A 14051-nucleotide genomic window follows, 5' to 3' on the forward strand; every position below is an offset into this window, starting at 1 on the left:
GGTCTCCTGCTGGATTTCTGGCCACAAAGGAAGATTAGCTGTGGCTTCTCAGCCTCTCTGAGCTAGCAGGTTTTCAAACCAACATCTGACTCCCTAGTATTTATTGGTAAATAAAAAGATATTTAGTTAAAAACTACATTTGGCAGCAGCCACAGAGCCTCTGCTGACAGAACCAGAAATCTCATTAGGCTGCAGCTTTAGCAGTGGGGTTCTGACTCTGGGCCCAAGAGGAAACAGACAGTAGTTAAAATATCAGTAGATTCATGTGAAGACACTAAGTTGAAAGAAAAACAAAATATCCTGTATTTCATCTCAAGCTAGGCGTGGGACTTTGGTAGTCTAGACTGTTCTTTGAAGGTATTGAATCCTACTTGGGACTGGTCATTGTCATCCAAAGTCTGGATTACCAATAGCTCCTATTACTAGGCCTGACTCTGGGATACCACCATTAGAACTGGGTGTCAGTTCTACATGCATTCATAAATATATTCAATGCCAGGTTTTATATGCCATAATTTTTATAATATATGGTAATTTAAGGAAGGTTTTTCTTTAGATTTGAAGATCCAAATGACAGGAAATGTTCATTATTGGAAAATATTAAAAATAAAAAATGATGAAAAAATAACATTAAACAATCACTACTAATGAAACAGTAATACATTTGTATAAAGTTCTATTTATTAGGGTATGATACAAATATAAAAGTAAAACAGTACAGTATCAGTAGTCTTTAACTGATCTACCATGCTATTCAAAAGCTGTGGTAATAATGTGCTGCTCAATCTATAAGTTCTACACAAAGTTAACTTGTTTGATCCATAGTTTTCTCATAGCTTTTTGCATTTCCTGATTTCTCAGTGTGTAAATAATAGGATTCAGTAAGGGAGTGATAACAGTATAAAATACAGCAAGCACTTTACTGCTCGCAAACCTACCGAATGGCCAGGCATAGATGAAAATACAGGGTCCAAAGAACAGAGTGACCACGATTATGTGGGCAGACAATGTGGACAGAGCCTTGGAAAGCCTGCCAGGTGATTTGTGCTTTACAGTGACCAGAATGACAGTGTAGGAAATAAGCAAGAGGATGAAACAGATAAAAGACAGCAGGCCACTGTCAGCAATGACAAATAACTCCAGAGTGTTTGTTTCGATACAAGCAAGCTTGATTACCAGGGGGAGATCACAAAATATGTTATTTACAATATTGTGGCCACAGAAAGGTAAATTCACTGTCAGTACCATCTGGCTCATGGTGTGTATGAAGCCAATTGTCCAGGAAAGTATTATAAAGATATTCAGCAACCTGTGATTCATGATGATCCTATAGTGCAAGGGTTTACATATGGCCACATATCTATCAAAGGCCATGACTATCAAAAGTGTCATTTCAGCACCCCCGAAGAGATGCATGAAGAACATCTGGGCCATGCAGCCCCATACAGAGATGCCCTTGTGTTCTGCAAGCAAGTCTCTGATCATCTTGGGAGTTGTGACGGTGGAAAGACACATGTCCAGAAAGGAGAGGTTTCCAAGAAGAAAGTACATGGGAGAATGAAGGGTAGAATTAGCTGCCACTGTGACTATGATAAGAATGTTGCCCACCACAGTTGCACCATAGATCAAAGAAAATGTTACAAAGAAGGAAGTTTGAAGTTGCCAATCTCCAGAAAATCCCACTAAAATAAATTCTGTCACAGTTGATCCATTTTCATAACCCATTTATTCAATTCAGAATGCTTCCAGAAGTTCCTTAAATACAAGGAGGTAGAAAACAAATGCAAGCCACAGTTACTATTAACGTGTTTGTATATTTACTATTTGTTGATACTATCAACTGATGATTTGGAAGTATGCAATGTTTAACACGTCAGTATATCAGCTTATAACTTGAAATGATTTTATTCATCATGACATTTTAAAACAATATTCTTATACAAAATAGAGAACAGCTGAAAGGAGGAAGTTCTATCACTTTATCTTATAACATGACATATTTTAGTAGAATTTTATTTTCCCATTCATTTTTTTACATAGAAATAAAAAATATTGATTAGATGGTATTAGCTGTGTATTTTGTCTCTAATATACCAGGGTCTCCATCCATTTCATTGGATTCCTCACAGTTAGGTTATTTAAATATTTAAATATAAAAGGAATGTAGAATCATAGCAGTAAATACATTGCTCTGTATTTCTGAAGTGATCAAGAAAGATTATCTAGTGTTTTTGAAACAGACACAAATTAGAATTCAATTTGTACATGAAAACCAATCTTCAAATTCATTAAAAATAATTTTCCTGTTAATATTTTTTTTGGCATTTTGTAAAAATCTCAAGAAACACAGACACATACTCAGATGGTTTTGAGCTTGTGTCCCCCAACTACTTTGTTGTCAATTGGCAACAAAGGCCTCTTATGTTAAAAGTATGTGTTTGCATTCACTGATTTAGAAACAAATAACAACATGTCTCAGTTTTCATGTATAGATTCTCCTTTTGTTACAATGATCAAGGCTAAACTATCTTATTAGGTGTTTTAGATAACATTCATAATTTCTGGAGTAATAAAAGATTATTATTCTTAGTAAAGTGATTACTAAGTGTTATGCTTCTTTCTAAATATTTAATGAACATTGAAGCTGTTTATTTAATGGACATTAAAGGTGTTTAGTGCTCATAGCCAACACATGATGCAAGAATATTATGTTGCCATGTATATAGAAGGAAGTTATAATATACAATTTATTGACACTTTTACAATTATATAGCTAATAAGAATAAATGCAAGTGGTTAAAACAAGTCAATCTGACACCAACAACTAGGTTTATATCAACATGCTACATGCATCCAAAATAGAAAGGACATATTTTTTAAAAAATTGATTCATATTCCTTGAACTTATGTCTCATATGAATCTCTTACAAGATACAATTCAACAAAAAAAGAGATATCTTAAAAATATAATTAACAAGCCATGTGATGGTGGTGGCACTTGGCTTTAATTCCAGCACTCGGGAGACAGAGGCAGGAGAATCTCTGTGAGTTCCAGACCAGCCTGATCTACAGAATTAGTTCCAGGACAGCCTCCAATGCCACAGAGAAACCCTGCTTGGAAAACAAAACAGTAATTAACTACAACTGTTCTTACATAAGCAATATCTCTTATGCAGAAAGCTTATAAGCTACAAGTACATGATGATACAGAAAATAAGCTATGTGAAAAACCCTTAACTTAGTGTAGAACTTATGCAAAACAAAATCAAGATCATTTCCATATGACACCTTCAAAACTGAAAAAAACCTCATGGAGAATAAAGAAAAAAAAGATGTGATATAGAAAACATATGAACATTTATAAAATGAAATGTGTTAAATACAACTTTATAGTATTTATTAATTGCATGAATTCAAATACATTTTCCTCCAAGACAATCAAAAGCATTTTGTGGATCAAATTCCATATATTTTTTACATTTATTGCAGTCATTTTTTTTTTTTTGGATATATACCTTTGGCTGCTTTGTTTACCAGTTGTTTTGTTTTTCCTCCTGTGGGGAATACTCATGATAAAATTCTTAAATTATTTACATTTTTTATTTGAATGTAAAACATCTCATATTTCTTCCCCATTTATCCAATGATCACTGATTTTTGTTTGTTTTCATTTACAGTCTAAGAATTATTTTTAAGGGGTTTTCTAAATATCTAATTTAGAATGCAATCTCATCCTCTATTTTCTTCTCAAATTGTGAATATACACAAATGTTTATGTACTCTGTAAACTATCTGAATCATGAAAAGAACAATAGCGCTAGTCTGTGCAGTACAATCTTGAGAGCATATTTTTTCCAATTTTCATAGTATTTTTTTAGTTCTAGCTTACTGTGAATACATTTCTTATATTCATTGTAATTAGTCATTGACAAATAAATGCCAATTTTTTTCCTCTGCAGTACAATCTTGAGAGCATATTTTTTCCAATTTTCACAGTATTTGTTAGTGCTAGCTTATTGTGAATATAACATTTCTTATATTCATTGTAATTAGTCATTGACAAATTAGTGCCATTTTGGTTTCTCTGCAGTACAATCTTGAGAGCATATTTTTTTCCAATTTTCACAGTATTTGTTAGTTCTGGCTTACTGTGAAGTAGTGTTAACTCTCAGATCAAGTATTTAATGCCTCAAAGGTTAAAACCTTCCTTCTGGTCAATGCAGACAAAAAAGTATCATTTTAGTCTTAATAAATTTAATTAATTTGTTTTCTACTATATTTTCACTTACCTTTCCTAACATGCAGAATGAAGATCATGATATTCAAAGTTGTATATAAATTGAAAATATGCTTCTTATTTTCTTTAATGACCTGCTTACCATTCCTCAGAGTATCTTTCATTTCCTTTAAAGATGTGGACCAATTACTGGAGACAGATTTTGGGAGTACTGGGAATCTAAACCTCAGTGGGAGTTGTTAGAAAATGAGGCTATTGCAATTTTAGCATGACCAAGAGAGATGCTTACATTTAATTCTTGGCCTTGTAATGAGATGTGTTTCTATCTGTGTGGCACCTTGATTATACCACCATAATATACTTGGTGTTTTGGTGGTAATATAATAAGTTTAGAATGATTTATTGAGTGGAACTTCCTTTTTCATACATTACTTGAAATCATTACTGTTAATTTCCATTTTTGTGGATATTTTCAAAGAATAATCCATAATCAATATATAATTTATATATAAACTCTTGATCATGCAGGAAAGGGAAGATTTAAAAGACCAAAAATTGTTAATAATACTAGAGGAACAACCAAACCAAATTTCAAGTTATAATACTGAGATATCATAATGAAAATAGTGTGGTACTGGCACAAAAGCAGATACATAGATCAATGGAAAATAATTGACTACACAGATTAGAATTCATGCATTTACATTCTCTTATTCTTTTTTTTTATTAAAAAGGCTCCTTGGAGGAAAGACATTATGTTTAACAAATGGTATTAGGAAAGCTAGATGTGTACATACAGAAAAGTAGAAGAAAAATTATTTAATACATATAAGTGGAAATGAGAACTTTGTGCATTCTCTGGTGGTAGCACTTTGGAGGGGAGCTGTAGGAGGTTTAGCCTTGCCAAAAGAAGTATATTGCTGGGCTTTGAAGTAACATAGCCTTGCCCTACACCCAATTTGCTCTCTCTATTGTAACATGATAAATGAAAGATCCAGAGACTGATATTGAGGTTCAAACTTCAAGCTAAATATCAGAAAAGCAAAGCAGCTGGTCACTACTTCCTTACTTCTGCCTCTGACTGATTAGGCTAATCTTGTCTTCACAAATTGGCACCAAGCCTCACTGTAACCTCTCCTCAGCGTGGCTGGAGAATGAATGCCTGATCCTAATACTGAAGACCCTGCTTCTGTCTTTTATACCCTTCTAGTGCCAGGATTAAAGGCTTGTGATCTGTTACTCTTTTAGACTGGTTCAATCTCATGGATCCCTCTGTGGCATTGAACTCAGAGAGATCTGTCTACCTCTTAATCCTGAGTTCTAAAATACCATACCACCGCCTCCTAATTTCTGGCAGCTGGGATTAAAAGTATGTGCTCGGCTTCAAAGGCTTGTAGCTGACTTTGCTTTCTGAATCCTCAGGCAAGCTTTAGTAAATCATAACTAATATGTCATCACGCTCTACTTCATGCTTTTCTTTAAAAGTGTGATATTTCAACTTCTTACTCTGAGACAATGTCTTCTGCTTTTTACATGTTTCCTGATGATGATGGATTCTTATCCCTTTGAAACCCAAATACACTCTCCCTTTTATATTAAGTTGCTTTTCTCAGGGTATTTGTAGTGGTTTGAATAGGTATGACCCCCACAGACTCATGTGTTTGAATGCCTGCCCCATAGGGATTGGCACTTTTAGGAGGTGTGGCCTTGTTGGAGTAGGTGTGGCCTTTTTAGAGAAAATATGTCAATGAGGAGGCAAGCTTACTTATCATATAAGTAAGACAGATCAATCCTTGTGCCTAAAGATGAAGATGTAGAGCTCTCACTACCTCTCCAGTACCATCTGCCTGCATTATGCCATGGCAGCTCTCAGAAAGGAAAACATTTAACTGAGGCTAGCCTATAGTTCACAGGTTTAGTCCATTACTATCAGGGTGGGAGGCATGGCATCATGCTCCCTGGGGAGCAAAAGGGGGATGGGCTGGGATTTTGTGGGGATGATAGGGAAGGATGGGAGGGTGAAGGAACTGGGATTGACATGTAAAACAACTTTGTTTCAAATTTAAATTAAAACAAAAAAAAAAAGTTGTCATAGTCATGGTGTCTCTTCATAGCAAGAGACATTGTAACTAAAGGCCTGGCTGTGCTGGTATGTGCCTTTAATACCAGCTACCAGCACTTGGGAGGCAGGACAGGCTTGTGAGTTGGAGGTCAGCCTGGACTACAGAGCAAATTCCGGGACTGGCTCCACAGGTACTGTGAAATCCTGTCTTGAAAAACCAAATTAAAAAATGTGAGAAACCCTAACTAAGACAGTATTTTATTACAGTGACAAAAAAATTACCTAATACAAAATGGTATTACAGACAGTAAAAAGATGGATTTTGTTTTCTAATCCATTATTGCTATGATTTTTACTGGTAATTATGATCATTAACACACAGTTTTTATTAAAATTGTCTATTCCTTTCATTTTTTGTGATTTTTTTTTTTTTTTGCTTAAATATTCTGGCAATTTTGCTTTGTTTCCTGTAGTCTCTTGTTTTTTGTTTTTTGTTTTTTTTTATCATTCTCTTTATATTGAAGCATTGCTTCTAGTATTCTCTGTAGAACTGATTTTGTAGCAATAGATTCCTTTCTGTTTTTACCTTATAAAATTTTAATTTCTTTTTAATATTAATAAATACTTTTGTTGGGTAGAGTCTTTGATGACCCCACTGGCTTTGAAGGCTGCTGTGAAATAATTCTTTGTTATTTATGTGTGTGTGTGTGTGTGTGTGTGTGTGTGTGTGTGTGTGTGTGTAATTTAAACATAATTGTGTCATTTTTGCATTTACATTTTGTCCCTCCCACCCTTTCCATGTACTCCTCTCACTCTATTACAAAATCATGGCCTCTTTAAAAAAAAAAAAAAAAACAATTATTATACATGTACATAGTTACTCATTTGTGTGAGAAATATGTGTATGTATCTCCTTGAATGAGTAGAAGATTTGAAGATAATTTTGTTCCACAAGATGATTTCAGCTGAGTAGAAATTGAATAATCAAGATGATAGGATAACCCATTCTGTCAACACTTAGCCTTATTACCTGGTGATTCCGGTTATTTCTCAGTGGCCCCACAGCAAGTATCCATATTGAAGGAGATGGAGATTATTTATGGGGTAGGTTTCCATTCATTAAGACTGATCTCACTATAGCTGCTGCTGAGTACCAGATCTGCCAAATGCAGAGACAACATTAAGCCCCCAATATGGATTCATTCTGCAGGTGACCATACAGTAACTTGGAGACAAGTTGCCAATATTGAACCAATTCCTTTGTAGAAATGACAATGATTTGTCCTTACTGAAAGAGGTATTTATTCTACTTTTGAATCTACGTTTTCTGCCCTAATACATCTGGCAAAACTATTGTTCCTGGACTTACAATATATCATATCCAATGTCATGCTGCTCAGCAAATTAATGCTTTGCCAAGGAAATTACTTCACAGCCAGGGAAATGCTACATCTCCCATAGCTAGTATTAATGGGACCAGGAGTCAAGGGATCTAAATGGGAATATTTGCATTCATTATTACACCTAATGGCCCACTAGGAAAATTTTTGATTACTGTTCCAGTGACTTTGAATTCTGAAAGCCTAGAAGTTTTGGTTCCAGATTTGAGAGTACTCTAGGTGGTAAACATTACAAATATTCAATTGAATTGGAAGCTCAGACTTCCTTTGACCATTTTGATCTTCGGATCAAACAGACTAAGAAAAGAACAATACCATATGAGGGGTAATTCATCCAAACTACCAAGTAAAATTGGTCTGCTTCACTACAAAGGATGTGTGTGTGTGAGGGGAGGGAGGTCCCTGCAAATGCTAAGACAGACAGAGGAATGTTTTTTAAAGGAAAAATCCAGTTCAAGACAATTTAGTTAGGTTCTGTTGGTTCAAACTTTTAGATTCTGATCCTGAGCAGTTTTTTTTTCCTCATATTTAAGCACGGTGCAACTTTGGGGGAAAATTCTCATGACAAGAATTACAATAAAGCTTAAGGTATACCTACCTTGAAACTCCTTTGCAACATGCATGTCTTTTTCAAAGTACTTGTGACCATTTCTATAGGAATGGGTTCTATGGACTCAGAAGCCGTACTCAGGATAAAGATCTATGGCATAAACATAATACCCAATTCTTTTGCAAATACATGGGACCTCTTTCATAAGAATGGGTTCTAGTGATTGAAAAATAATGCTCAGGTGTCTGGGGCATTCTGTTGACTCCTGGCCCTACAGATAGCCAAAGATCACCAGGTTGTTAACTACACCCAATTCTAACTTTCCAGGTTGCTATCTGCCAGCACAAGGAAGTTGTGCCCTCCACGTCATAGCCCTGATTTAGTTGAGCTAGCACTGGAGCCTTTGCTTGGAAAAAACATACTTGAAAATTGTTCAGTCAGAGTGGTTTGTCTATGAGAGAGCCAAGTCTTTGAGCTGTGTTCAGAGTCCAGGTAGTTAGGAAAGGAGAGAAGCCTTTTTTTTTTTTTTCCTTCCTTGTTCTTCCTGGTACTCTTTGTCTCATGAAAGGATTGTGAATTTGGTACTCTAGACAGCCCTGTCTTTGAAGAAGCTACTGAGTCCTGTTTGGGGCAGGACACTGTCTTCCAAAGTTTAGAGGACCAAAAAGCTCCTGCTCCCAGACCTGACATGAGAATACCACTATTAGAATAGTGTTATGATAAAAGCACAAACACACACACACACACGCACACACCTACATACATATATGAGTATGAATAGTATAGAGTGCCAGGATATAAATGCAGGGCATCATAATTTATATTATGTCTCCTAATTTAGTAAAAGTTTTCAGTAGATTTAATAGATTTAGTAATTCAAAAAAGGGAAATGTTCATTATTGGGAATGTCCAAAATAAAAATGCTGAGAAAACATGAAACAATCACTGCTAATGAAAGAGTAATTCATCGGTGTCATTTGTTTTTATTAATGTATGGTTCATACATAAAGGGTAAAACAGTACATTATCCATAGTCTTTAATTTAACTAGTCATGATACTCAAAGGCAGTAGTAATATATACAGTTCATTTTATGTTTCACATGACACTAACTTGTTGCATCCATAATTTTCTCATGGCATTTTGCATTTCCTGATTTCTCAGTGTGTAAATAATAGGATTCAGTAAGGGAGTGATAACAGTATAAAATACTGTAAGCACTTTACTGCTCGCAAACCTACCGAATGGCCAGGCATAGATGAAAATACAGGGTCCAAAGAACAGAGTGACCACGATTATGTGGGCAGACAATGTGAACAGAGCCTTGGAAAGCCTGCCAGGTGATTTGTGTTTTACAGTGACCAGAATGACAGTGTAGGAAATAAGCAAGAGGATGAAACAGATAAAAGACAGCAGGCCACTGTCAGCAATGACAAATAGCTCCAGAGTGTTTGTTTCGATACAAGCAAGCTTGATTACCAGGGGGAGATCACAAAATATGTTATTTACAATATTGTGGCCACAGAAAGGTAAATTCACTATCAGTACCATCTGGCTCATGGTGTGTATGAAGCCAATTGTCCAGGAAAGTATTATAAAGATATTCAGCAACTTGTGACTCATGATCGTCCTGTAGTGCAAGGGTTTACATATGGCCACATATCTATCAAAGGCCATGACTATCAAAAGTGTCATTTCAGCACCCCCGAAGAGGTGCATGAAGAACATCTGGGCCATGCAGCCCCATACGGAGATGCTCTTGTGTTCTGCAAGCAAGTCTCTGATCATCTTGGGAGTTGTGACAGTAGAAAAGCACATGTCCAGAAAGGAGAGGTTTCCAAGAAGAAAGTACATGGGAGAATGAAGGGTAGAATTAGCTGCCACTGTGACTATGATAAGAGTGTTGCCCACCACAGTTGCACCATAGATCAAAGAAAATGTTACAAAGAAGGAAGTTTGAAGTTGCCAATCTCCAGAAAATCCCACTAAAATAAATTCTGTCACAGTTGATCCATTTTCATAACCCATTTATTCAATTCAGAATGCTTCCAGAAGTTCCTTAAAAACAAGGAGGTGAAAAAAAATGCAAGCTACAGTTACTGTTAGCGTATTTGTATTTTTACTATTTATTGATAATATCAACTGATAATTTGAAAGTATGCAATGTCTAACACATTAGGATATCAGAGTATAACTTGAAATGATTTTATGTATCACAACATTTGAAAACAACATTATTGTACAAAATGGAAAGCATTTGAAAAGGCGTAAGTTGTATCATTTTATCATATCATATGATGCATTTTAGTAGATCTTCCTTTTTCCCATTCATTTGTTCACATAGAAATAAACATAAAAGTTAGGTGGTAATAACTATTTTGTCTCTAATTTATCATAGTCTCCAGTTGATTGGATTCCTTGTAGTTAGGTTATTGAAATAAATAAGGAATATAGAATCGTAAAAATAAATACATTGTTCTGTGTTCTGTATTTCTGAAAAGATAAAAAAAAAATAAAAAGGTTATCTACTGTTTTTGGAACAGACATAAATTAGAATTCAATTCATACATTGAAACCAATCTTCAAATTCATTAAAAATACTTTTTCTTTTCAGTGTTTTTTTTTTTTAATGTATTCCAAAGATTTCATGTAATGCAGACCCAGACTCAGATGGTTTTGAGCTTGTATCTTCAAATGCTTCATTCTCAATTCCCAGCAAAGACCTCCTGTGGTAAATGTATGTGTTTGTATCTGCTGGTTTAGGATCAAACAACAAGCTGTCTCAGTTTTCATGTATAGATTCTCTCTGCATACAATGCTTAAGGCTAAATTGTCTTAGTGGGCTTTTAAAACATCATTCATGATTTCTGGAGAAATAAGGCATTATTAATTACAGTAAAGTGATTGTTAAGTGCTAGGCTTTATCCTAAATATTTAATGGATGGTAAAGTGTTTAATGCTCATAGCAAACACATGATATAAGAGTGTTATTGTTGCCTTATAAGGAAGATATAATGTAAAATCTATTGATATTTTTAATTATATAGCTAACAAGAATGAGTAACAGTGATTAAAACAAGTCAATCTAAAACAAAAATGCGGGTTTATATCAACATGCCACATGCCCCCAGATGGAAAGGGTATATCCTATAATCAAATTATTAAATGTTCTTTGAACACTATTTCTCACATGAATTTCTTACAATATAAAATTCAATGACAAAAAGGTCTTTAAAATGTAATTAGCTACAACTGTTCTCATGTAAGCAATGTCTATTATGCAGAGAGCTTATAATCTAGAAATACACAATTACAAGGAAAACAAGCTATGTGAATAAAACCTTAACAGTGTAGGACAGATCATTTCCATGTGACACCTTCAAAAGTGAAATAAACTTTATGGTGAATAAACCAAAAAGGATGTGATATGGATAATGTGAACATTTATAAAAATTACATTTATTCAGTACATCTTTTTAATAGTTTCCAATTACTTAAATTCAAGCACAGTTTCCTCTAAGACAACCAAAAACATGAGGTTTAAATTATTTATATTTTCTTCTTTGATTTTAATGTAAAACATCTTATAGCTCTCCCCTTTATCCAATGATCACTGATTTTTGTTTGTTTGTTTGGTTGGTTGGTTTTTTGTTTTTGTTTTTTTGTTTTTGTTTGCATTTAGGGTCTAAAGATTATTTTTAAGAATTTTTCTAAATATATAAATTCAATCACAGGGTAATTCATTATTTCCTTCTCAAACTGCAAATACACATATTATGTACTCTGTCAACCACTTGAATCTTGAAAAGAACAACAGCCCTAGCCTGTTTTTTTTTCAATTGTAGCATGAGCTTTCATGATCATACAGCATTTCTTTTATTCATTTAAATTAGTGAATGACAATCTAATGACACTTTTTTCCCTCTGCAGTATAACTTTGAGATCATATTTCTTTAATTTTCATAGTAACAATTAGTTCTACCTTACTGGGAAGTGGTGTTAACTTAGCTCTCAGCCTTCTGGTTAATACAATCCATTACAATACCATCTTGGTCATAATACATTTAATGAATTTGTTTTCTACAATATTTTCACTTACCTTTACCAGCATTCAGTATGAGGATCATCATATTCCAAATAATATTTAAAAAAATAGGCTTACTGTTTTCTTTAATGACCTGCATACCATTCCTCAGAGTATCTTTCACTTCCTTTAATACTGGAGACAGAATTTGGGGAGTACTGGGAATCCAAACCTCAGTGGGAGTTGTTAGAAAATGAGGCTATTGCAACTTTAGCATGACCAAGAGAGATGCTTGCATTTAATACTTTGCCTCATAATGAGCTATGTTTATGTCTGGGTAGTGCTGTGATTATAACAACCATGAAGTTCTTGGTGCACTGGTGGTGCTATAATAAGTTTAGAATAATTTCATTGAATGGAACCCCCTTTTCTTACATTCCTGTTAATTTCCATTTTTTGTGGATAATTTTCAAGAAAAATTCATAAATTTTTATAATATCTTCAACATATAATTTATACATAAATTTAATTGAAGATTATGCAACAGATGAGCAATTTGAAAGATTAAAATATTTACTAATAATACTACAGGAAATATCATACGCAATCTCAAGTTATAGTACAGAGCTATCGTAATGAAAACAGTGTGGTACTGGCATAAAAGCAGATACATAGATCAGTGGAAAATAATAGAATATGCAGATTAGAATCCATGCATTATGGCCATGTATTTTTCATAAGGAGGCTCCTAAACACCACACATTGGAAGAAAGACAATATAATTAACAACTGGTATTAGGAAAACTGATATGCTCATGCACAAGAGTTTAACTATGTGAACCCAAAATAGAGCGAGAATCGTGATATGAGACTGTGTACTTTAAATGTGGCAGAAGAAAAAAATAATTAATACATGCCAATATATAAGTGGAGATAAGAAATTTCTGCATTTTCCGTTAATAGTACTTTGGGGAGGAGCTATAGGATGTACAGCCTTGCTGAAAGGGGAATATTATTGATCTTTGAAATAACAGTCTTGTTCTATATGCAATTCAGTCTCTCTACTTCATGCTTATCTTGAAAATATGGTCTCCTCAGTTTCTTATTTTCACACAGTGTCCTCCACTTTTTGCCATGCTCCCCATTACATACTCATTAAGGGAAAAAGCCACTACCAAAAGAATACTACAGTTATAAATATTAATGTACCAAACACAAGTGTACCCTAGCTAATAAAAGAAACAGTATCACAGATAAAAATCATATATTGGATCTCAAATCATGAGAGTAGGTAGATTTAATATTCCACTATCATAAATAGACATGTTATCAAGAAAAAAAAGTAGAGAAATATTTTAGTTAAATAGCATCATAAAATAATTGGACCAATCAGGCATGAGCAGAATATTTCATCTAAACACTGTATTTTCTTCTCAGCATCTCAAGATCTTTCTCTTGAACTCACCAATATGTAATACAAAGCAAGTCTCAACAAATATAAAAAGTTTTAAATAACACCAAGCATCCTGTCTACTATGTATTGGCTACACATGTATTTCAACAACCATTGAAACAACATAAAGAATATAAACTAATAGAAACTGAGAAACAAACTGATGAGTGAAAATTGGGTCAAGACATCTGCTATCAGCATAAAGGCCAAAAGGTCCTTGAATGATGATCTACAAGGACTAAGAGTCCACAGATGCCAGCCCAGGCTACTATACCCAGCAAAACTCTCAATCACTATAGATGGAGAAAACAATATATTTAATGACA

The 14051-nt window shown here is 34.2% G+C and overlaps 2 protein-coding genes across 2 annotated transcripts; both read right to left on the reverse strand.

Annotated features, from left to right (window-relative positions):
* Positions 1–795: 795 nt before the first annotated feature.
* LOC127216212 (olfactory receptor 4L1) lies at positions 796–1725 on the reverse strand. Its single transcript, XM_051176838.1, has one exon. It carries the CDS (start codon positions 1723–1725, stop codon positions 796–798), a length of 930 nt encoding a protein of 309 aa, XP_051032795.1.
* Positions 1726–9346: 7621 nt separating this feature from the next.
* Positions 9347–10276, reverse strand: LOC127216213 (olfactory receptor 4L1-like). Its single transcript, XM_051176839.1, has one exon. It carries the CDS (start codon positions 10274–10276, stop codon positions 9347–9349), a length of 930 nt encoding a protein of 309 aa, XP_051032796.1.
* Positions 10277–14051: the final 3775 nt, after the last annotated feature.

This window comes from Phodopus roborovskii, unplaced genomic scaffold (assembly GCF_943737965.1).
Source record: "Phodopus roborovskii unplaced genomic scaffold, PHOROB, whole genome shotgun sequence".
Taxonomy (NCBI): Eukaryota; Metazoa; Chordata; class Mammalia; order Rodentia; family Cricetidae; genus Phodopus; species Phodopus roborovskii.